The sequence below is a fragment of the Ovis aries genome, chromosome 18 (assembly GCF_016772045.2).
Source record: "Ovis aries strain OAR_USU_Benz2616 breed Rambouillet chromosome 18, ARS-UI_Ramb_v3.0, whole genome shotgun sequence".
Lineage (NCBI taxonomy): Eukaryota > Metazoa > Chordata > Mammalia > Artiodactyla > Bovidae > Ovis > Ovis aries.
Window position 1 is genome coordinate 18,518,591 of NC_056071.1, and position 24,767 is coordinate 18,543,357.

The window sequence follows — 24,767 nt, forward strand, 5'->3', positions numbered from 1 at the left end:
AAAGAAGTAACTTTATAGAAGTTCACAAATTTATAGTTTCTAAATGAATAAACTTATTAAAAAGAAAATCCATTCCACTTAACTCATCTGGCAAACAGACCTTTTAAATATGTCATTTTGGGAAGCTCCTATCCTCAAAACCCTCCAAGTGGCCTCCCAACTCATTGAAAGTCAAAGGCAAAGACCTATGGAATTGGCACCACCCTCTGTCATCTCTCATTGCCTGCCTCACCCTCCCCTCCTCTTCTTCAGCCACACTGACCTTGCTGTGGGTCAAGGTCAGCAGGAGGACCTGCATGCTCCTGCCTTAGGGCCTTTGCACCTCTTGTCCTCTCTGTCTAGAGAGTTTGGACCCAAACATATCTGTGAGATCAGCTCCCTCGATCTCCTATGGCCTTCTCTGACCACCTCTGTAGGAAAGCCAGCCTCAACCCACGCCCTCACACTGCCCAGCTCCTCACCTATTTTCTTCCTTCTAGGATTTGTCACTGCCCAGCATCAGTTTAAATATCTATTTGTTTGCTTGGGAGTTTGGGACTAGCAGATGCCAACTATTATATATAGAATAGATACAGAAAAAAGTTTTAAAAAATAAATATTTATTTGCTTTATCTCCATAAATAAAAATTAAATTCCGTCAAAGTCAGAGACATTGACTATTAGGTTCACTGCTGTATTCCCAATAGCTAAAACTAAGCCTGGTACTTAAACACCTGTTGAATGAATAAAAGGAGGAAGAAAAATGGAAGGAAGGTAAGTAGAAAGGAAGGGAGAAGCTTTTCTCCTTGGAGAGAAGGTGGTTAGCTATTTCCAACGTTTTCTCAAAGCCGTTTTTCTCATCTTGGGACCAGTTTTATTCTTTCATAGAGTCAACAAAATCCTTAATAAGCACCTCTTCCATGTTTGGCTCTGCCTGGAGTGAGTGCTATTGAAATGGAAATGAATAATCAGTCCCTATTTCCCGGGAGCATTCATCTCGGTGACGATGACCATCTAATGGAGGAAGAGTCAAGTTCAAGGCCTTCCTCACCACCCCTCCAGAAGGGAGTTATTAGCGGACAAACTGAAGGGCATTAGCTGATGTAAAACTCCTGAGGTCAAGGGCACTTGATAAACCGGAAGGCCTGGATCACTCAGGGGAACATGATTCTCTTTGTGGGCCAGTATGGGGATGACTCTATTGACACCCAGAGGGAGGGGCGCTTGGGTAACTGCACTAAGATAGGCAAATTCCAAAGCAGTGAAGCAGGCATCAGCCTCAACCAGCTTTCAGGAAAAACAAAAAAAAATGAGAGGGACTTCCCTGGTGGTCCAGTGTCCAAGACTTCATGATCCCAACGCAGGGGGCCTGGGTTCCATCCCTGGTTAGGGAACTAGATCCCAACATGCTGCAGCTAAAGACCCTGAATGCCACGACGACGATCAAAGATGCAGCACATTAAAATAAATAAATAACATTTAAAATAAAAGAAGAAAAGAGAGGCCCACGGGGGCAGGAATCAGTGTTTTCCAGCCAACAGGACAGCAAATGTTACACGTGCAAACACCCCGCATGATATCCTCTTGGTCTAAAAGTGCCCGTGATTTTTCTCTACACACCACACTCATTCAGCAAAGGAGATAAAAACTAACTTTTATCAAGCATCTGCCTCTCACAACTACACTCAGAGACAGCCAAGTCCCATCACCACACAGACGAGGGACTCCCCCTCTCATGTTTGGAAGAGTAAAGTCACGTGCTCCAAGTCCCTCGGCTGGTGTGTGACAGTGAATTGATGTGCTCAGTCATGTCCAACTCTTCATGACCCCATGGACAGTAGCCTGCCAGGTTCCTCTGTCCATGGAATTCTCCAGGCAGGAATACTAGAGTGGGTTGCCATTTCCTCCTCCAGGAGATCTTACCAACCCAGGGATCAAACCCATCTCCTGTGTCTCCTACACTACAGGGGGATTCTTTACTTGCTGAGTCATAGGGGAAGCCTCAGGGCCTCAAATCTCAGCCTGCTGGACTCCAAAATTCATGCCCCTTCCTCATCATCTATCACGGGCAGCGCATTGCTAGACAGGGGATTCTAAGAGGAGTAAGCAGGACCCCTGACTTTGGGGGCTTGTGGAGGGGTGACTAGGGAAAGAATTAGAGGGCCTGTTACTGACTGGACTGTGAAGACAAGAGAAATAAAGTTGCACCAAGGCACAGAGTTTGTGTCAAGGAGCACCAGGAAATGAAGCTGGAAGGACAAGTGAAAGCCAGATGGTGGAGGACGTTCATGGCCACGTCAGGAAGCTTGAAATGCATCCAGAAGGCAGTGGGCACCACTGGAGTCCTTGTAGTTGGACAGTGATGTGAACAAAATTGCAAGAGCAATCCAACAATGCTGGACAGGATGACCCAGAGAGGAGGCGGGCCGGAGACTCGGACGTGAATTAGGACGTCAAAGAAACACAGGGTCACGGTGTACAGAGGGGAAGTTTGTACATGTCTCAAAGCACCCAGCCAAAGGGAGGAATAGGGATGAAATCCAGCCTGCACGCCCTTGACCAGACCTGGTGCCAAGTATGGGGCTCTATCCGCCCAGAAGAGGCATCTTTTCTCACGCACACATAGGCACCATTCAGGCTGGCAGGCTCCAGGTCAGTGCTCTCCAGCCTTTTGGTCTCAGATCTCCTTTTCACCCTGATAGATGACTGAGGGTCTCAAAGAGCTTGTAGGTGCATCATACTTATCATAATTTACCATATTAGAAATTAAAACTGGGAGAATATTAAAACACAAGAATGCATTAGCAAAAACTCCATTGAGCATCAGAGGAAGGATGTTAGCATACATCACGTGGCCTCTAGAAAACTTCTGTGAACGTGGGAGTAAAAAAAGGTAAATAACATTGCAGGATTATTATGAAAATAGATTTAACCTTATGATCTGCCAGTACAGGTCTTGGGGATCCCTGGGACCCTGGACCACCATGAGAGAACTGCTGCTCAGTTACTAAGAGCCTGGAATAGAGAGGTAAAATTGGGGGAGTTGAGTTGAGTTCAGTTCAGTTGCTCAGACATGTCTGACTCTTTGCGACTCCATGGACTACAGCATGCCAGGCTTCCCTGTCCATTACCAACTCCTGGAGTTTACTCAAACTCATGCCCATTGAGACAGTGATGCCATCCAACCATCTCATCCTCTGTCGTCCCCTTCTTCTCCTGCCTTCAATCTTTCCCAGCATCAAGGTCTTTTCAAACGAGCCAGTTCTTCATATCAGGTGGCCAAAGTATTGGAGTTTCAGCTTCAGCATCAGTCCTTCCAATGAATATTAAGGACTGACTCTATAAAAGTCTTCTCCAACACCACAGTCCAAAAGCATCAGTTCCTCAGTGCTCAACTTTCTTTATAGTACAACTCTCATATCTATACATGACTACTGGAAAAACCAGAGCTTTGACTAGACAGACCTTTGTTGGCAAGTAACAAAGTTGGCAAGTAATGTCTCTGCTTTTTAATATGCTATCTAGGTTGGTCATAGCTTTTTTCCCAAGGACCAAGTGCCTTTTAATTTCAAGGCTGCAATCACCATCTGCAGTGATTTTTGAGCCCAAGAAAATAAAGTCTCTCACTGTTTCCATTGTTTCCCCACTGTTTCCCCATTGTTGCCATGAAGTGATGGGACCAGATGCCACGATCTGAGTTTTCTGAATGGTCAGTTTTAAGCCAACTTTTTCACTCTCCTCTTTCACTTTCATCAAGAGGCTCTTTGGTTCTTCTTCGCTTTCTGCCATAAGGGTGGTGTCATTTGCATATCTGAGGTTATTGATATTTCTCCCAGCAATCTTGATTCCAGCTTGTGCTTCTTCCAGCCCAGCATTTTGCATGATGTACTCTGCATAGAAGTTAAATAAGCAGGGTGACAATATACAGCCTTGACGTATTCCTTTTCCTATTTGAAACCAGTCTGTTGTTCCATGTCCAGTTCTAACTGTTGTTTCTTGACCTGCATACAGTTTTCTCAGGAGGCAGGTCAGGTGGTGTGATATTCCCATCTCTTTCAGAATTTTCCACAGTTTGTTGTGATCCACAAAGTCAAAGGCTTTGTTATAGTCAATAGAGCAGAAGTAGATGTTTTCCTGGAACTCTCTTGGTTTTTCTATGCTCTAATGGATGTTGGTAATTTGATCTCTGGTTCCTTGCCTTTTTAAAATCTAGCTTGAACTTCTGGAAGTTCAAGGTTCATGTATTGCTGAAGCCTGGCTTGGAGAATTTTGAGCATTACTTTGCTAGTGTGTGAGATGAGTGCAATTGTGTGGTAGTAGTTTGAACATTCTTTAGCATTGCTTTTCTTTGGGATTGGAATGAAAACTGACCTTTTCCAGTCCTGCGGCCACTGCTGAGTTTTCCATATTTGCTGGCATATTGAGTACAGCACTTTCACAGAATCATCTTTTAGGATTTGAAATAGCTCAACTAGAATTCCACCATCGCTAGCTTTGTTTGTAGTGATGCTTCCTAAGGCCCACTTGACTTCACATTCCAGGATGTCTGGCTCTAGGTGAATGATCACACCATCATGGTTATCTGGGTCATGAAGATCTTTTTGTACAGTTCTTCTGTGTATTCTTGCCACCTCTTCTTAATATCTTCTGTTGGGTCCATACCATTTCTGTCCTTTATTGTGCCCATCTTTGTGTGAAATGTTCCCTTGGTATCTCTAATTTTCTTGAAGAGATCTCTAGTCTTTCCCATTCTATTGTTTTCCTCTATTTCTTTGCATTGATCACTGAGGAAGGCTTTATAATCTCTCCTTGCTATTCTTTGGAACTCTTCATTCAAAAGGATGCATTCAAATTTGGAACTCTGCATTCAAATTTGGAAAACTCTCCATTCAAATTTGGAATTCTGCAATCAAATTAGGGAGAGTGAAGGGAAAAATGGAGCAAACATCATAAAGGAAGATAAGGTGGTGTTTGATGTTTCATTGGAGGTAGAAGGAAAGGAAAGGGTAAAATATGACCCCAAGGCTTCATGCTCCAGGGCACAGGAAGTTAATGGTGGAGAGAAATGTCTTTGGTTGAAAAACAGAAGAGAAGAAACCAGTGGAAAGGAAGAAGGGAAACATATCAGGGCCGGGGTTGGGGGTAGGGCCAGGGGGTGGGGAGGGGAAGGGAAGGTCCTAGGGCAGGAAAGTGAGGGATGAAGTTAAGGACCCTCGGGGGGTTTGCCCTGGGATTAAGATAGATGCATGTGCAGTGGCTGAGAAATGAGAAAGAAAATAGAGAAAATGTAGACAGGAGAAAACCAGAGAGGTTTTTTCTGGAGGGAAGAAACTGCCCAGCCTGCCTTGGGGGAAGGGAAGCGGAGAACTGGTTGGGATTCATACTGCAGGGGCTGAGAGGAGAGGCCTGTCAGCCCTGTTGGAAGGATATTGAGGGTCCAGATGCTGGAATATATGCAAACTGAACCAGGTCAGCCTGATTTTTCCCAGTTGCTTACTTGACAAGATGTGGTCATTCATTATTAAGTAGCTGTAAAAATACAAATTACCCACCTGGGTGGAAAATACTAGACAAGTGAGAGGCTTGGCCGGGCTGCTTCAGGTCACATGTGCTTTCTTCAGTTCTGCCTCTTTCTGAGCCCTGCACTACTGTGTTTCCCCACATCTTAGGAGTGTCCCCCAGAAAGGAGGCTGATGCTTCAGCACCCTGAGGCTGGAAGGAGGAGCTGATGAGACACGTGGGGCATGGCTAAGACCCTGCCGGGCACAGGCATGCTAATGGCTTGTTTATTTCCTTCCCTCTTTCTCCTCTAGAAGGCAAGAACCACAAGACGTGTTCCTTTCCTCCAACCCAGAGTCTCCTGAAAACCGCAGAAGAACCCTGCATTCTCCCTGCATCCCTCTGGACCCTCGTCCTGGACAGTGAGACATACACAAGGCAGAGAGCATGTTGAGACTCAGAACAGTAGTGCACCAAGCATCTCACTGAGCAAATCCACTGTCATCTTCATAATTGGATACGAGAGTTAAATAGCGCAGTGGGGGCTTTCCTGCCGGCTCATGGGTAAAGAATCCGCCTGCCAATGCAGGAGACATGGATTCGACCCCTGATCTGGGAGGATCCTACATGCGCTGGAACAACTAAGCCCATGCGTCACCAACTATTCAGCCTGTGCTCTTGGGGCCAGAAAGCGCAACTACTGAAGCCCAAGTGCCCCAGAGCCCGTGATCTGGAACAGGAGAAGCCACCGCAGTGAGAAGCCCGTGCAGCGAAACTAGGGAGCAGCCCTCACTCGCCACAACTAGAGAAGAGCCCGCACAGCAAGGAAGACCCAGCACAGGCCCCAGATAGGCTAATTAATAAAATCATTTTCTAAAACACCAAGAAATCAGTGAAATGGGCCAGAAGCAAAGAAGGGCAACTCCTGGGTCTAAAGGATGCTGTCCGTTCTCCCACCCAATCCGGCCTGGAAGAGTGGGGCCTTCAGCCAGGGCTTCAGGGGCAGACTCCTGGAGCCTAAAGCCAGCCTTCCCGGGCTCCATCAATAATGCAGGCAGCCCCATGAATAATACAGCAGCAGCTGCTTCAGAGCGCAGATTACCAACACCCAGCCCTTGCCCCAAGATGGCCCGGGGCCTAATTGCAGGGCCCCTGGGGCTTCCTGCAGATTAACTCAGCCTCATCTGAGTCTGTGCACAGAGACACTTGGCATTGGCTAACGCCAAGACTGGGTGTTTAGAAAACACTGATTCCCCGCCAGTCTTCACTCTGGTTTTCTTCTCCCCTCCGCAGTATTGGTGCTGTGGCTGGCAATCCTGGTGCCAGGTAGTGGAAAATGGGGAAGAGACCCAAATCTGTTGTCACAGAAGAAAATGTGCCCAAAGGGCACCTGAAGATGCCAGCATCCCGATTGTTTAAAAGAGTGCCCGAAGAGCTGAGTGAGCCAGCCATGTCACCTTGGGGGCCACAGGAGACTGGAGCATGTCCCCTCCTCTACCAGAGCCTCGAGTCCCGGGAGTTGGGAATGTGACCTTCTTGGAAACAGAGTCTTTGCCGATATAATCAAGTTGAATCATGAATGAGATCACACTGGGATACGGTGGGCCGTAAACCCAATGACCGGTATCCATGGAAGAAGAAGGAGGGAAAGGACTTCCCCAGCGGTCACTGCAGGGAGCCTGAGTTCAGTCCCTGCTCAGGGAGGTTTCACATGCCATGCCGAGCAGCCAGAGAGAGAGCGAGAGGGGAGGGAAAGATCAGAGACAGAGAGGCAGGCCAGATGGCCACGTGAAGACGGAGGCAGAGACTGGAGTGGTGCTACCACGAGCCGAGGACCACCAGAGGCCACGAGGCCCTGGAAAAGGCAAGGAAGGGCTCTCCCTCGAGCCTCTGCAGTGTGTGTGTCCTGCTGCGACTTTGAGCTTGGACTTCTGGGCTCCAGAACAGGGAGAGAATCATTTCCTACTGTTCAAAGCCACCAAATTTGTGGAACTAGGTTAAGGCAGCCCTAGGATATGAAGACAGCAAGTAACTTCATTCTGCAAGGCTCTGTTTTAACTTCTATAAAGGGAAGCAAGTGGGTTCAATCTTCCTTCCTGTGAGGATTAGTGGTGATCTATATTAACATGTTTTCTGAAGTTATAGGGGTAATAAAGAGGTCAGGTTATTACTATGATAACAGTATTATTATTTACTTATTTTGCTGTTGTTGGTTGTTTAGTCATTAAGTCATGTCTAATTCTTTTGAGACCTCATGGACTGTAGCCCACCAGGCTCCTCTGTCCATGGGATTTCCCAGGCAAGAATATCTGAGTGGGTTACCACTTCCTTTTCCGGGGATCTTCCCGACCCAAGGACTGAACCCAGGTCTCCTGCATTGCAGGCGGATTCCCTACCACTGAGTCACCTGGGAAACTTATTTATTCAGGCTGTGCCGGGTCTTCGTTGCTGCACAGGTTTTTCTCAGTTGTGGCGAGTGGGGTCTATCCTCTAGTTGCTGCGTGTGGGCTTCTCCTTGTGGTGGCTTCTCTTGTGGTGGAGCAGGGACTCTAGGTGCTGAAGCTTCAGTGGCTCCGGCTCACAGGCTTAATAGTTGTGGCACACGGACTTAGTTGCTCCAAGGCATGTGGGATCTTCCTGGACCAAGGATGGAACCCAAGTCTCCTGCACTGGCAGGCGGCTTCTTAACCATTGAGCAACCAGGGAACCCCTTAACCAGCTTGTTTAGTGACTTGAAGAGCCATGGCAAGCAGTCAGTGCCAGGACAGGGAGAAGGAAAGTGCCAGGATTAGAACAAAACCATCCCCGAAACCAAGTTAATATTTTACCAAGTCGATTAAATCTGCAGATTATACCAGACATAATTATCGCTTTGCTTTAAGAAAATGAAATATTCCAATCTATTTTAATGGTGTGTGCTCCGTGCATGCAGGGTATTAAAGAGAAGCTTGTTGGAGATACACTAATGGTCCTTAGGGTATTTCTGAAGGGTTTCTGCACTGTGAGTTTATATTCTCTGGTGCCTCTCGCCTTTGCCTAAATTGTATCATGGGATTCAGAATCCAAGCTTCTTTTCTTTCGAACTCATTCTTTATCTCAGAGGCAATCTCTTTGATTCTTGCTAGGCTTTCTCGATGGACAGTTCCCATCTTCTTCATAATGGGAAGACACCATCTTACCCAAACCAGAAACTTCAGAGAGCACTGTGCAATGTCAACTCAAATTTCTCCAAACCCATGCCATTGGAAGACTGCCGGCTACTCTGATGCAAGTCTTAAAAGATGCTTCCAGTTTTTATCAGTAAGAAAAAAAAATGGACTGGACCAGTGAGAAGCAGTGGGCCATGTGCTCAGCCAAGACCATACCCTTCATCGCACAAGAGTAAATGAGACATGAGTGAAAGAAGTGTCTGGCACATGGCGAGGGCCCTGAGATGCTAACTTGTTTGGATTTTTTTCCCCCTTTGGATTCCATTTTGTTTTTCCCCCATTGATTCCAAGGGGAGCTGCCATGTTGAGAGTGGCTTCTGGGCGGTGATGCAAAGCACATGGGCTGTGGGGCCAAGCTGGGTCAGAAAAGAGCTGGTCTTTGAAAAGAGCAGACCTGGGTGTTAGCAATGCTAATAACCACAGTACTCATTCCCATTACCTGCCATGTGATGTTGGATCAGTTATTTCGCTTGGCCAGGCCTCCAACCCCTCATCTGTCAAACTGGAGAATAAGGACATCCCCACCCCGCTGTAGGGTTAGGGGGGTTTCCTTATTTTCCCTGAGATGAGAGTGGACCTCTTATACTTTGCTGTTGTTTAGTCGCTCATTCATGTCCATGTCTTTGTGACCCTATGGACTATAGCCCGCCAGACTCCTCTGTCCATGGGATTTCCTAGGCAAAAATACTGGAGTGAGTTGCCATTTCCTCCCAACCCAGGGACTGAACCACGTCTCAGCACCTCCTGCACTGGCAGGCAGATTCTTTACCGCTGAGCCCCAGGGGAAGCCCTCGTATACATCAGGGGCTCAGTATACGTATCTTCTTTCTCTTTCTCTGCTACTGGAAAAGCCATACACACTCAGCCTTCTGACGGGGAATCCCAACAGCATTCATTCTTCTATCAAGGATCAGAGGAGGGGCTGGTTGGGGCAGGCAGAGACCCCCCCACGAAGGAATAAAATGTGCTAAGAAGCTGTCGAAAGCCCCAGTTCAAGCCTTCTGTTCCTGTGGAAGGTCGCTGGAAGCCTCGCACCTCTACCCTTGCGATGATCTGGCTGCCCCAGCTCACAGAGCCATCTCCTCTAGGGCCAACAGTCTTTCTTCCTGGAACTACAAAACCCTTCCCCACACCCCAGCCCGCAGGCTCCATTGGGCAGACCCTGGCAGTCTACATGGCTCGTGGCAGATGGCGCCATGTGGACTAATCAGGAAGTCAGACAAGAAAATATGACCCCCTCTTCCATTTGCCAGGAACTGGGATTGTTTGGATTTTAATCACAACCACAGCTAAGAGCCAACATGCGGCCCCTCCAGCCAAGAGATAAATTTTCCACCCTCAACATTCAATTCTTCCTCTAAAAAAAAAAAAAAAAAGACCCCTATCAGACGACTGCTCCCTCAGAGAGGGGTTTCTTTATTTTCCAATATAATTCGTTTCTTATTTAGCAATATGACAGAAATAAAATACTCCGTGGACATGGTGCTTCTCCCACAGTGACTCGCCCTGGAGGGAATGTCTTCATTCCGCCATAAGTCACAGCCAGCTCACTGGTGTATTGATCCCGAGCAAAGATGAATGCAGAGTCCCATGAGCCTCTGGGAGAAATCTGACATTTTCTTTAAATATATATCCATGGAACAACTGTTTCTAAAACTCCAAGAAACAGGTCACAGGGGCACCGCACCATTGATTTAGCAGCCAATGACTTTTAGAAGGAGCACTGAACGTTGTCTCGCTAATTCCAACAATGGCAGACCAAGAGGTCCCCTGGAGAGATGCTGTCCCTGGACTCCCATAGATGAAACGACTGGGTTCTTGGGAGAACTAAATGAAACACTCTCAAGAAAGACAGCCCCCAACTAGATCCTTTAGGGCAGGGCCCCTGGTCAGTCTTAAAGCAAGGTAAAGAAAAACTGCAATCACACGTTTGTTTGAAAATTATCATAGAATGGATCCATCCTTGGATTGGAAGGGTTTTCCTAGTGGCTCTGATGGTTAAGAATCTGCCTGCAATGGGAGAGACCTGGGTTCAGTCCCTGGGTCGGGAAGATCCCCTGGAGAAGGGAATGGCTGTCCACTCCAGTTTTCTTGCCGGGAGAATCCCATGGACAGAGGAGCCTGGTGGGCTATAGTCCATGGGGTCACAAAGAGTCAGACATGACTAAGTAACTAACACACCTGGATTAAAAAAGACTGGAAAAGTTGGGAGATGGCTGAGCGTAATAGTCAAGATCTTGAGTCCATATGCTACCATTCAGCTAACAGGTGACCTAACCAAGATACTTAGCCTTTCCAAGTACCGCCAGGGTCCCCAGAGTTGAAGTGATAGTAGTCATTCTGACCTGATAGAATTGTTTTAAGGATTAAATAACATACATAACTCAATTGCTTGGCACAGTGTCTGCAACAAAGATCTCAGAAGTCAGCATTAGTGGTGATCAGAGCAGTCATGTTCATTTACCTTTACCGTCTTGTCTGCCTTCAAAGATGGGAATGAACACAAGTGCATCAGGGGGAAAAACCTAATGCTGAGATGTCTCTGTGACACTGCCCAGTTTCTCTGTGTTTATAAACTAATGAGTATATATTTGGGCTTCCCAGGTGGCGCTAGTGGTAAAGAACCTGCCTGCCAATGCAGAAGACACAGGAGGCACCGGTTCAGTCCCTGGATTGGGACGATCCCCTGAAGGAGGGCATAGCAACTCACTCCATTATTCCCACCTGGAGAACCCCATGGACAGAGGAGCCTGGTGGGCTACAGTCCATAGGGTAGCAAACAGTCAGACACAACTGAATCAACTTAGCATGAACGCACATGAGTATATATTTACCTTTTTTTCAAGCTCAGAAGTTTTTATTGATGTACATCTGATGGTAGCTATGTATGAACTCTGATCATTACAGCTATTGTGTTTGTAGCAGAGGAGAAGGCTAGTGGGAAGGGCAATGTCCTAAGGTAGGAAAGTGATTTTATCCTAAACCCTCCAACACTGTCAAAGAGACCCTCTCTGCCCTTCCCATCCCTGGAATGGCCTCTTTCAGCACCATGTAGACATCTACTCCATGAGGATGAGTAAGGTATATACAGGACTGTCATGGAAATGTACATATTCTCCCTCCTCACCAACTGGGTCAGAAAAGGTTATGACTCATCCTTGAACTCAGGTCTTAACCAGTTGGAGGGAGAACAAGTTGAAAGGACAACAGCTTGGGCAGGGATCCAAGGTCATTCATTGCCTCTTGGTAAAGGATAGGAAAGCAATCTGCATTCAGTGAATCTGGATCAGAGTCACCAAGTAAAAGAGAAGACACGTGAGCAGTGTCTCTGGAACGCTGTGTCCCTAATTCCATCCATGTCTCAATTCCTTTGCAATTTATTCCCTGATTTGTTCTCTCAACATAATATGCCGTCCTTCATGCACAGACCTGACCCTGATGACTCACACGACAACATGAGTTATTTTTTCCAGCAGTGGTTACAAGTTTTCACTCATCCATCCAATATGTGTTTGTGAAAAATGGCTAGCTGGGGTAAAAGCACACTGATCAGTCTCAGAATGCAGCAAGGCTCAGCTTAGGTCCACAGGCAGATTGAATAAATATACGGGCTTTGTCCCTTCAGGATGCCCATACTCAAGCCAAATCGGCTGACAGAAGATCATGAGAAGTGGAAAAGACATGCAATCTGAAACTAAAGGCTTATGTCCAAGTCCTGGTTCTGCCAGTCCCTAGCAAGGTGATCTTGGCTGTGTGTCACATGCCTTTCTGGAGCTAAAAAACCCTCACCTTAAAGGGTGGAGATAGCATTTTTATGGGAAGCATAATAATACCTACCTTGGTTGACACTAGTGATGATAAATCAGAGGTCATGTAAACGAAAGCACACCTAATAATCTATTTACATATTACAAATGTTATTTATTATAAACTAACTCTCTTTATTATTATAAATTCAATACTGTTATTAATTAACTACTAACAGGTCACAAAACTACATCCTGCTAAGAGATGAAATTCCTATTTTCTGAAATGTACTATGCCCAGAAAGAGTATCAGAAATGAAGGAATGAGGTGACTCCCTCTCACTGAACATGGTACACCCATGTCATCCACCCCAAAAACCCCTTCAGGTGTATGCCCGGCCTTCAGTGGCTTCACCCGACCACTCCACCAATGTGGACAGTTTTCAAAACTGAACTTACAATTCCCGAAGACTCAGCGTCTGGAAGAGCTGCCATGAGAGTGTGGTGAGCCGGTTACTTGACAGGTTTCTGCAAGATGGACAAATAAAGAAAATTAACGGACGATCTGGAGTCAGTCTTGCTCTGTGTGGTAGGCATGGTCATCTCCTGGGAGCCTGGCTTAGCTGTGCTTCTCCTTTGTTCCATTCGGCTAAGAGCACATCGGCCAGTAGTCCAGGCTACAGACCATGTCTTGAGAGGACGCTGAGACCTTTTAAAGAAAAGACTTTACAAATCAAATGAAATAAATAAATTAATAAAATTTTCTTGGTCACTCTCTGCTATCCTCTCATCACAATAAAATTTCACCTTTTTAAGCCCACCCTCTTTCAGGAGGACAGAGAACCCTCAGGGTAGAGCGTGTACAAACCAGCAAGTATTTTTTTAAAAATAAAGTACAGTTGATTTACAAGGTTGAGTTAATTTCCTTCTGATAGAGTGAAGCTGACTGTTAAAATTGTTATCCATATACAGCATGCTTGGGGGCTGGTGCATATGACCCACAAACACTTAAAGATTTTAAAATTCACCTATTTTTTGTTACTACCAGTTGATTTACAGTTAACTTAAAGTGAGTTAAAATATATATTATATAGCTGCAGTGACCTAATCCATAAACAGTAGCTTGTATCTGCTAATCCCAAACTCTTAATTTATCCCACCTCCCTTTTTTTATTACTGAGGCATAGTTGACTTACCAAAAGAACTGTACATATTTATATGTCTTAAATGAGTTTAAAATAATATATATATATGAAATGATAGCCATAAACAGTGCCATAAACTTAACTGGCACCCCTAAAAGTTTCTCCCCTCCCTTTTTTTATAATAATATTTAATAGAACATGTACCCTTTTCCCAAAATCGTAAGTGTACAATACTGTATTGTTAACTATGCCCTACCCTGTACTATAGATACCTGGGACTTCTTCAACCTGCATAAGTGAGGCTATTGTGCCCTGTTACCAACAAACATTCTTAACATTCACACAAGTCAAAAAAAAACTCCGCATCTGTAATCCCTTCAAGCCAGTCCCTCCCCCAGCAACCCTGCCCATCGATGATCAAGACATCAGCCTTTTTGTTCACACTTCTGTTCTCCTCCTAATGGTTATTTAATTGTTCTCATTAGGATGTGCAGGGAAAGGAGCAGTCATTAGTCTTCTGGATAAAAGAAGAAACACACCCACGGTTATTACTTTGCCAGGCTCAACAAACAACTTTCGATGTGATAACAGTCCTTCAAGGCAGCAGTGGGAGACGCTGGACTCAAAGTGGTACCCCAGGAACTCTGGGCTCATCTAGTGATGAGAAAGAAGAGCAGTAAAGACTGCACTGAGGTAAATGCCTACCCACACACACAAGGACATGCATATTTATGTCTATCAAACATGTTGGTAACAAATGCACAGAGACTCCTGTTTATACACATATGCATAGACTTACAAGTGCACCTATGTTTAGGGGACTTCTAGAACAAATATTTGTTCACAGCCAAATATAGTCTCCAAGGAACGAGGGGGTGGACGGTAGATAAGGTCTCTTGGGAACGTATGTTCAAGTTACTAATGAATAAGCAAGAGAATTGCAGTTTGTGATGAGTAGAATAAAGGGCCTAAGCAAAGTGGGGCAAGAAACTGATGGGGAAGAGAGACGGGGCTATGTTGGAAGTGTGTAAGACCTTACTGCTTATCCATTTTATATATAGCAGCTTGTATCTGCTAGTCCAAAACTTCTAATTTATCCCTCCCTCCCCCCCCTTTTTTTACTATCCATATTTAATATATATATATGTCTTGATGAGTTTAAGATAATATATATCTATGAAATAATCGCCATAAACAAGCATTCTGAACATTCCACAAGTCAAAGGCTTCCATAAATGCCCTCTGAGAGGGGACATTGGAGCTGAGACAAGAGGAGTGAGACTGAGCTGAGGGCCAGGGAAGGTGTGTTCTAGGCAGTGGGAGCGTCAGGTGTAAAGCCCTGAGAGGGATAAGGGGGCCAGAAAGGAGGCCAGTGAGAAAGGAAGTAGGAAAAATGTGGTCTAGGATAAATAGGAGGGAGACTTCCTGGCAGTCTAGCGGTTAAAACGCTGCACTTCCAAAGCAGGGGTTGCTGGTTTGATCCCTGGTCAGGGAACTAAGATCCCCATGCCATTTGGTCAAAAAATTTTAAAACTAAAAGCAGAGTAAGCACCCAGAAGGGGCCATGCCACACCCACCTTTTGGGCCAAAGTAAGGCGTCTGGATTTTACTTGAAGGAACAATGGGAGAGCGGCAAACAGTGTTAAGTAGGGACGTGGCATAATCTAACCAGCATCTTTAAAAACAGGAACCCAAGACTGGAAGCCATAAAAGCAATTAGGAGATGCTGCCATATTCCAGGCAAGAAGAGAGCACAGAGATGATTAAGCTGATGAATTCAAGCTAGGCGGTGAGGGAGAGCTGCCAGAATTCCTGTGGGGTTGGATCAGGCCACAGAGGGAGACTTAAATGCCCAGGAGAGTGGTGCTGTCATTTAATGAGCCCAAGGCTGCAGAAGGATCCCAACTGGAGAGCGGCATGGAGATCAAGACCTTCCCCCTTGCAGACCCTAAGCTTGAGATGCCTGTTTGATGTCCACAGAGAGACGTGAGACAGCCTGCCGGATGCGTGGGTCTGAAACCCATAGGAGAAGCTCATCCTGGATGAGGTCACAGAGGGTAGTCATGGCTCATCGGAGGAGCAGATATTCAAAGCCAAGGACAAGCTGGAGGACAGGGCTTCCCCCTCGCATTTGAGGCAGATCTATCTTGGTGACATGGGCTTCCCTGGTGGCTCAGATGGTAAAGAATCTGCCTGCAATGCAGGACACCTGGGTTGGATCCCTGGAGAAGGACTATCTCCTGGAGAAGGAAACGGCAATCCACTCCAGTATTCTTGCCTGGAGAAGGCAGAGGAGACTGGTGGGCTACAATCCACGGGGTCACAAAGAGTCAGACATGACTGAGCAACTAGCACTATCTTGGTGAAAGCCCACGACTGCGTGGGGGAGGAAGACCCCATTCTTGGGGTGCAAGAGACTGGGGACAATGGGAAGGTCTCCAGGGAGATGTACCCCAAACTTACTGTCACACTCTTTCCCCAACCCCCAGCACTCTCTCCTTGGCCCTCTTTAGGAGGGTCCCTTATATCCCCACACTGCGACTAACTTCCTCTCTGCAGGGCTGTGGAACACTGGCATGAATAAAAACACAGCCTCTCACCAAAACCCTATAAACCTCCTTTTAATGACTGAGTAATATTCCATCGTGCATATATAGCACATCTTTATCCATTCATCTGCCATTGAATACTTAGGTTGCTTCCATGCCTTAGCTGTTGTAATAAAAAAAAAAGCCTGTAAACCTTAACCCATCCGCATGCTCAGCTTCACAAAACCCCTAACAGCGGCATCTTTTTCCTACAAACCGCCTCATTCCCCCTCTGAATTGGAAGGGAAGGGGGACAGAAGAACTGCATGACGACCAGGTGAGGACACCCAGGCGTCCAGCTCCCAGCAGAGCATCTCCTGCTCGGAAGGGAGGAGCAGACGATCAGACACGTACGCCCATCAGAGTCGTGACCTTACACCTGGGAGTGGACCTGAAGCTGAAGCTCGGGGTCAAGAATAACAGGATTGGGCATCACCCTAGGTATCTCCATCACCATCAGCTGCCCTGATGTTTCCATAAAGGTGAGTTTATGCATCAGAACCTTGTTGCTGGTTTACGCACACAGCACCAGAGGCAGCAGGAGTTAGACAAGGCCCTGGGGCCTTGAGCTCTCTGCCCGACTCCAGCGCAGTCTAGAACAAAGTCCCTGGTTCTAAAGCTGAGTGGCGGCTGCCGGGAGAGGCAGCAGCTGGGAACCCCAGGTTCACTGCGCCCTGGGAAACACGCCCAGCCCCTGCCCCCACAGGAAGGAGGAGGCGGGGACCCAGGAGCGGTCCAGGTAAAGTGGGGACCCTCGCCCGTCTCTGAGGGAGGAGCAGCCCAGAGTTCTTGGGGGGCCCGAGGCAGGGAGCAGGCTGCCAGCAATGTCCTTTCACAAAGGTCAAGTTTTGCTACATTAGGCAGAAATGTCAAGAGAAAATTGGATTCTGAAATAAAGAAAATAACAGGCATTCTGGGCAAATAAAGAATAAGAAATGGCATTATCTCCTTATTACAAGATGGTGGGGCGGGGCCGGGGAGACCAGATACAGGGGAGGGGGGCTCCCGCTCTCCCAGGGGTGCCCCTTCTGTAGCTCCACCCCAGGCCTCCCCCACCCACCAAGCCCCACCTTGGGGAGAAAGAGCCCCTGCCTTCCTTCAGCTCTTTGGCCAGATGGCGCGGCCGTGGCTGGACTCAAGGGCTTTGTCCATGACTGCCCTCTGCCCTTCCTCCTCCTCGATGGTCCACAAACCACCTGCACCTTCTGGGGTCCAGACCCTCTTCTCTCACCTCCTCCTGCCTCCCCACATCATCTCCATGATCAAATTCACCAAGGGCTCACTCAGTACCAGCTATTCCGCGACTTGGGGCCTCCCCACTGGCTCAGTGGTAAAGAACCCGCCTGCCAATGCAGGAGACTGGGTTTTATCCCCAAGTTGGGAAGATCCCAGAGAAGGAAATGGCAACCCACTGCAGTATTCTTGCCTGGAAAACCCCATGGACAGAGGAGCCTGGCGGGCTATAGTCTATGAGGCCGCAGAAGAATTAGACACAACTCAGCAACAAAATAACAATGACAACTTGGTTACCCACTTTCGCTTTTATGATTTCATGTAATATTTATAGCAACCATTTCTGGAGAAGGCGATGGCACCCCACTCCAGTACTCTTGCCTGGAAAAGCCCATGGATGGAGGACCCTGGTGGGCTGCAGTCCACGGGGTCGCGAAGAGTCGGACACGACTGAGCGACTTCACTTTCACTTTTCACTTTCATGCATTGGAGAAGGAAATGGCAACCCACTCCAGTGTTCTTGCCTGGAGAATCCCAGGGGCAGGGGAGCCTGATGGGCTGCTGTCTATGGGGTCGCACAGAGTGGGACACGACTGAAGCGACTTAGCAGCAGCAGCAGCAGCAGCATACAAGGTGGGTATTGCTATCATCTCCACGCAATAGATGAGGAAACTGAGGTTCAGAGGCTGCCAATCAAAGTTGAACAGCTCTGAGCAGTCTTAACGTAAAGACTCCAGCAACAGGCAACAAAATGACATACCTAGGAACATTTGCAACCAACATACAGACATGTAAATGCCCAGGCCCACAGACACACAGCACAGTGCCTGTCCCCAGAGAGAGCAACACTGTGCTGCACAAGTCCTGGGAGGAGCACGTATACACAACCTGGGCAACCGTACACCGCGGCCTGCCAGAGACACACAATAGAAGCATCCAGCCCGGAGGCAAACACACAAAACACAAGCAAAGGCAAGCATATTCACCCCCAGCCAGGCAAGCAGGGCACGCCTCTGGCCATCCTGCCTCAGCGGCATAGGTGCTCACGGTGCTGTGCAGATCGGAAAGATGAAGCAAAGACTTACCACCCACCTACCTCCCACTGCCCCTGCTCTTCCTTCTAGCTGATGCCTCGCCTGTATTCACCTGTCATCAGTTATTGATGGGCCGGTTACCCCACTCATCAGACAAAGGTTTAATTAAGAACCATACTGCCTCTGAGCTGCATAGCAGCCCCGCGCCTCCTCCCTCACAGATCCATTATCACCCGTCTCTGACTTTTGCTCGAGTCCGTGGCCAGTTTCCAAGTCACCTGACCGCTGGAATTAATTTGGTGAGCAAGATTTTACGAGATGATGCATCAAACACTTTCCCAAAATCAAGCCCCATGACCTTGCCCTGTATCCCTCATCTGAGACTACCAAACAAGGCCATTAATTTTGTCCTGCACTATTGCTCCTCTCACAGCCCAGACTCTGGGGCCCAGAGTAATGAACAGCGACGATGCGGCTCCTGGGTGCTCTGGAAACAAGGGGCCAGATGGCCAAATCTGACCCTGAGAGGGAGACGGCTGAGGTGGCCCCTCCCGCATTAGCCCCATGGTGAACAGAGGGAGCCTTGGGATGGAAAGTAGTTCCGTGACCCTCCTAAAGGGACGCCCAACTGCAGCAGGATGGAGCCCCAAGAGTCGGGAGGATGTCACCCTCTACCCTGGGAACCCCACCATCCAACAAAAGCGTCACTCAACATGGAGCCTGAAATGTAGAGAAAGACACAGCAAGGGAAGGGGGGGCGCTAACTGGGAGGTTGGGATTGACAATATGTACACTGTGGGCGCAAAGGGACACGACTGAGCGATTAAACTGAACTGGACTGATCACTGTGCTCAGCTGCTTCGGTCATGTCCGACTCTTTTGCGACCCCATGGACTCTAGTCTGCCAGGCTCCTCTGTCCATGGAATTCTCCAGGCAAGAATACTGGAATGGGTTGCCATTTCCTTCTCCAGGGGATCCTCCCGACCCAGGGATCAACCCCAAGTGTCCTGCATTGGTGGGCAGATCCTTTACCATTGGGGCCACCTGGGAAGCCCCCTATATACACTACCGTATGTAAAACAGATAGGTAGCAGGAAGCTGCTGTGTAACACAGGGAGCTCGGCCCAGCGCTCTGTGATGACCTGGAGGGGTGGGATGAGGGTGGGAGGGAGGTTCAAGAGGGAGGGGATATGTATACTTATGGCTGATTCACAAGTGGCATAGTGGTAAAAAAATCCTCCTGCCCACACAGGAGACTTGAGAGACGCGGGTTCTATCCTTGGATCAGGAAGATCCCCTGAAGGAGGGCATGGCAACCCACTGCAGTATTCTTGCCTAGAGAATCCCATGGACAGAGGAGCCCTGTGGGCTACAGTCCATAGGGTCGCAAAGAGTCGAACACAACTGAAGTAATGTAGCACACATGTGGCTGATTCATGTCGTTGTACATCAGAAACTAACACAGGATTGTAAAGCAATGTTCCTCCAATTAAAAAAATAAAAATAAAAAAAGATGGACTCTGCGGTCAAAAGAAGCCAACCAGGTGAATACTTCTTTTCCCCAAACACTGAGACAACTAGGGGCTGACCCTCCAGTTTGCTAAAAAGGTTGAGAAGGAGACGCTAATTCCCACCCACGAAGCGATGCTGAAGATGGAAGCCTCCGTGGACTTCCCAGATTAAGGGTGTGGCTGACTGTGGCAGTGCCTCCTGGCCTATCAGCAGAGGCAGGCCCGGGGCAGCCTGGGTCTTAGGACTCGAGTGTGGAATGGACTGTTGGCCACAGGTGCCTAGCTATCCCTATGCTATGGAGCCCTCAGGAGCACTGAGCATATCCAGTTGGATATATTTTTCACAATCTGCATTAAACCCTGGGTGCTCCTCCCCCAGCCCAATTGATTTTCCTTTTTCTTGACTTATTGTACTAGCTAGGATTTTCAGTGTGATGTTGAGTAGAAGTAAGACAGCTTTTTCCTTGTTACTAAACCTAGAAGAAAAACATCCAGTGTTTCATCACTGAATATGATGTTATGGATGCACTTTGCTAGGTTTCTTGTAATTTCATCTGCCTACAACCTTATTTTTTTGAAATTTGGGAATGTAATGTATGGCAATAGATATTAAAGTAAATATTGTTTTTTCATCTTTGAAAAAAACAAAGTAATTAAGGCTAAAGGAGGCCATGTATCCTAATCCAATATGGTTGGTGTCCTTATAAGAAGAGATTAGGACACAGACATGCAAGGAGGCAGATGACAAGAAGACACCAGGAGGAAAAGTCAGCATCTACAAGCTGAGGCAAGAGGCCTCAGAAGAGAGGAACCCTGGTGACACCTTAATCTTGGACTCCCAGCCTCCAGAACTGTGAAGCAGTCATCATGCCTGCTGTCGAGACCACCCAGTCTGCAGCGCTTATGGCAGCCCCAGCAGACAAGCACACCTATCCTCAGCCCCTCTTTTGCCCCCAAGGTCCTGACAGCAGAGTTGACTACCCAACTGTGATCTCTGAAAGTGTCCAAGTCTTGATTTTCAGTCCCTCCCTCTCTATGCCTATGTTTCACGACCCCAGGAAACCAGCTTCCCAATCAGGGTCCAGCCACGAAGATGAAATCTGGGGCCTGTCCGCTTAGTCAGCTCCTGTCCCAGGCATATGCTAGTCTCCTCTTGCAAAAGATGGTTACAAGAGAGCACAGAGACCCAGGAGTGTGCTCAGCTGGCATCCCAATTGTGAATGCCACAGTCACCGACTTTTCCTAGAGGATTCACCCTGCTGCTTGCAGAAAGCATTATTCTAAGAACCATATGCTTCCCTGGTGGCTCAGAGGTTAAAGAGTCTGCCTCCAGTGTGGGAAACCTGGGTTCAGTCCCTGGATCAGGAAGATCCCCTGGAGAAGGAAATGGCAACCCACTCCAGTATTCTTGCCTGGAGAATACCCATGGACAGAGGAGCTTGGTAGGCTACAGTCCACGGGGTCACAAAGAGTCGGACACGACTGAGTGACTTCACTTCACTGAGAACCATATGAAGCTCCAAGACTTTGGCCACCTGATGCAAAGAGCCAACTCATTGGAAAAGACCCTGATGCTAGGAAAGTTTGAGGGCAGGAGGAGAAGAGGGTGACAGAGGATGAGACAGTTGGATGGCATCATCAACTTAGTGGACATGAGTTTGAGCAAACTCTGGGAGGTAGTGAAGGACAGGGAAGCCAGGCATGCTGCAGTCCATGGGGTGGCAAAGAGTCGGACAGGACTGAGTGACTGAACAACGAGCTCCAAGCATCAGGCATGGCTACCCAGAGAACAACAAAAGGCCACCCCCTTCTACTCTCACAAGCTCATGGGGGCTGCGGCTTGGTGAGATCATCATGATGTAATTCTGACTTTCTCCATCCATGAATGCAGCGTATGAAAGAGGCAGTTCTTCCTTCCTGAAGACCCCACACCCCCTCAGCGATTTGTCTCTGCCTTTCGAATTTTTCCCATGAAAGAACTATCTCTTTGGTCTTCTTGGAGACAGTCAACTCCCTCCCCTGCTAAGCCACACCAAGATCTGTTTGAAATCGCTGACAGATGTGGAGGAAAAGTCCAAGAAAGAAGAATTCCTTGATGCAGCACCAACCCTACAGAGAATTTGCTTAAAAAGGAACAAACCACAGAGAAAGAGGAGGCTGGCAGAACCAGGGAGCTTCTCCCAGAACCAGGGAGCTTACACTTCATGATCTTGAACGTGGGACTTGGCACACACCATTTCCGCACCAGAGATGCCTGCTGCCCCCCGTGGGGCGAAGTGAGGGTGGCTGCCCTCAGCCTCCTTAAAGGAAGGAAGCTCCGGGTCATCTCATTACTAGGGCTGCTGCCGACCCCTGAGGGGTCCCCCTTGAGCCGACCCCCTAAAATCCAGCCCCTGTGACAAGGAAGCAGACGCTGCCACCCAGTGTTCCTCTTGAAGGCCAAGGAGTATTTTTCTACGTCGTTGATATATTTGCTTTTCCCTCAATTAAATTGCTGTAAAAGGGGGGTGTAGGTTAAAGCCATTTGAGCCATTTTTATTCAGCTAAATTACACTGGATGGCTCATTTAATGAACTTTAATGAAGCCAAAATGCTTTCTCTAATCAAATCTCAAGTGACGTGACTGGTGTCTTGACCTGAGATCAGGAGACTGGAGGCAGCTTGTCCACAGGCCTGGGGCTGAGCTAAACCCTGGGTTTCCCAGAGAACGTTCCTGGGAAGCCGAGGTCTTCTGTATGCCAATGGGTATTACAAGGCCAAAAATTTCATGTTGCTTGAAAAACTTGGCACTAAATGAAATTAAACAGGCTTATTTACTGCAGAACTTCTCAGAACTTTTACCAAGTGAAGGATCTGACCCATCGAGTCTCTCAAATTTGTTGTTTTTCTTGTTTAGCTGCTCCATCATGTCTGACTCTTGGCGGCCCCATGGACTGTGGCCCACCAGGCTCCTCTGTCCATGGGATTCTCCAGGCAAGAACACTGGAGTGGGTTGCCATTTCCTTCTCCAGGGGATCTTCCTGACCCAGGGATTCAACCTAAGTGTCCTAAATTAGCAGGTGGATTCTCTACCACTGAGCCACCTGGGAAGCCCCTCTCAAAATTACTGGATCCCAGAACCTTCTTCAAGAAATGTCATGCGAACATAATCACTGCACAAAATATACTTAGAGCTGGGGTCCCCGAACTCCGGGATCTAATACCTAATGATCTGAGGCAGAGTTGAAGCAATAATGATAGAAATAAAGTACACAATAAATGTAATGGGCTTGAATCATCCTGAAACCATCCCCCTCAACCTTCGGTTTGTGGGGAAAACTGTCTTCCATGAAACCCATCTCTGGTGCCAAAAAGACTAGGGACCACTGATGAGAGAAATGATGGTCAAAATAAGAAGTATATGTTTGGTCCTTATCCACAGTTCCTGACACAGAGCTCCCAAACCCTTGTTATTTCGTTAAGGACAGATAAACAGGAGCACCTTTTGTTATAAGACTCAGTCTCCTGGCTTCAGTTCCTGAAACTGCTTCAGAGAGTGAAGTGACTTTGCTACTGCTAAGTCGCTTCAGTCGTGTCCAACTCTGTGCAACCCCAGAGATAGCAGCCCACCAGGCTCCCCCGTCCCTGGGATTCTCCAGGCAAGAACACTGGAGTGGGTTGCCATTGCCTTCTCCAATGCATGAACGTGAAAAGTGAAATTGAAGTCACTCAGCAGTGCCCTACTCCTAGTGACCCCATGGACTGCAGCCTACCAGGCTCCTCTGTCCATGGGATTTGCCAGGCAAGAGTACTGGAGTGGGGTGCCATCGCCTTCTCCCTTTAGAAATCCCCAAAAGATGTGCACCTGGTTGTCAGGGGAATCAACTATGAATAGAGGGTTGGAACTTCTAGTCCCACCCCTGGTCTCCAGTGAGGGGAGAGGACATCTATCACCAACGGCCAATGATGTCATGAAGCCCCTGTAAAACCCCAGAAGGGTAGGATTTGGGGTTGGGAAACCAGAATACTTCTGTGTGTCACCATGTCAAACTGCAAACGCCATGGGGACAGAGGTTCCCTTGTTTAGGACTTTGTTCTTCATATCTCTTTATCCAGCTGTTGATTTTTTTTAAATAGTTATTAATTTGGCTGCACCAGATCTTAGTTGTGGCAGGCAGGATCATTAGTTGAGGCATGTGAACTTAGCTGTAGTATATGGGCTCTAGTTCCCTGACCAAGGATTGAACCCAGGTCCCTGCACTGGAAGCGTGAAGTTGTAACCACTAGACCACCAGGGACGTCCCCATCTGGCTGTTGGCTTGTATCCTTTAATGTCCTTTGCAATACACCACTGATCTAGAGAGTAAAAGAGTTTCTTGAGTTCTGTGAGCCACACTAGCAAATTGATCAAACCTAAGGAGTGGGTTGTCGAACCTCTGATTTCTAGCCAGTTGCTCAGAAACCCAGGTGACAATCTGGACTTGCGATTACCATCTGTAGTGGAGGGTGGTCTGGTGGGACTGAACCCTTAATCTGTGTAGTCTGATGCTATTTCGGGGTAGATAATGTCAGAATTGAGTTGAATTGTGAGACCCTCAGCTGGTGACCCAGAATTGCTTGATGGCGGGGAAAGTCACATTTTAGAATTGGATGCAGATTCATTAACCATTGAGTGCCAAGGTCAGCAAGCTGTGATTGTGGGCCAGCACTCTGCTTTTGTAAATAAAGTTTTATTATAAGACAGCCATGTCCATTTATTTGCACATTGTAAGCTTCTCTCTAGTGGCTCAAATGGTAAAGAACCCACCTGCAATGCAGGAGACCAGGTTCCATTCCTGGGTCG

General features: G+C 47.5%; 1 protein-coding gene across 4 annotated transcripts in view; it reads right to left on the reverse strand.

The window, feature by feature from the left end:
• The window catches only part of NTRK3 (neurotrophic receptor tyrosine kinase 3), a 431,855-nt gene that overhangs the window by 298,334 nt on the left and 108,754 nt on the right, over nt 1–24,767 (reverse strand). For all 4 annotated transcript variants that reach the window (XM_060401597.1, XM_042235650.2, XM_060401599.1 and 1 more), the window contains exon 4: nt 12,893–12,961. In XM_060401597.1, coding sequence (XP_060257580.1) covers nt 12,893–12,961 — 69 coding nt within the window. The remainder of the gene's footprint in view (nt 1–12,892; nt 12,962–24,767) is intronic.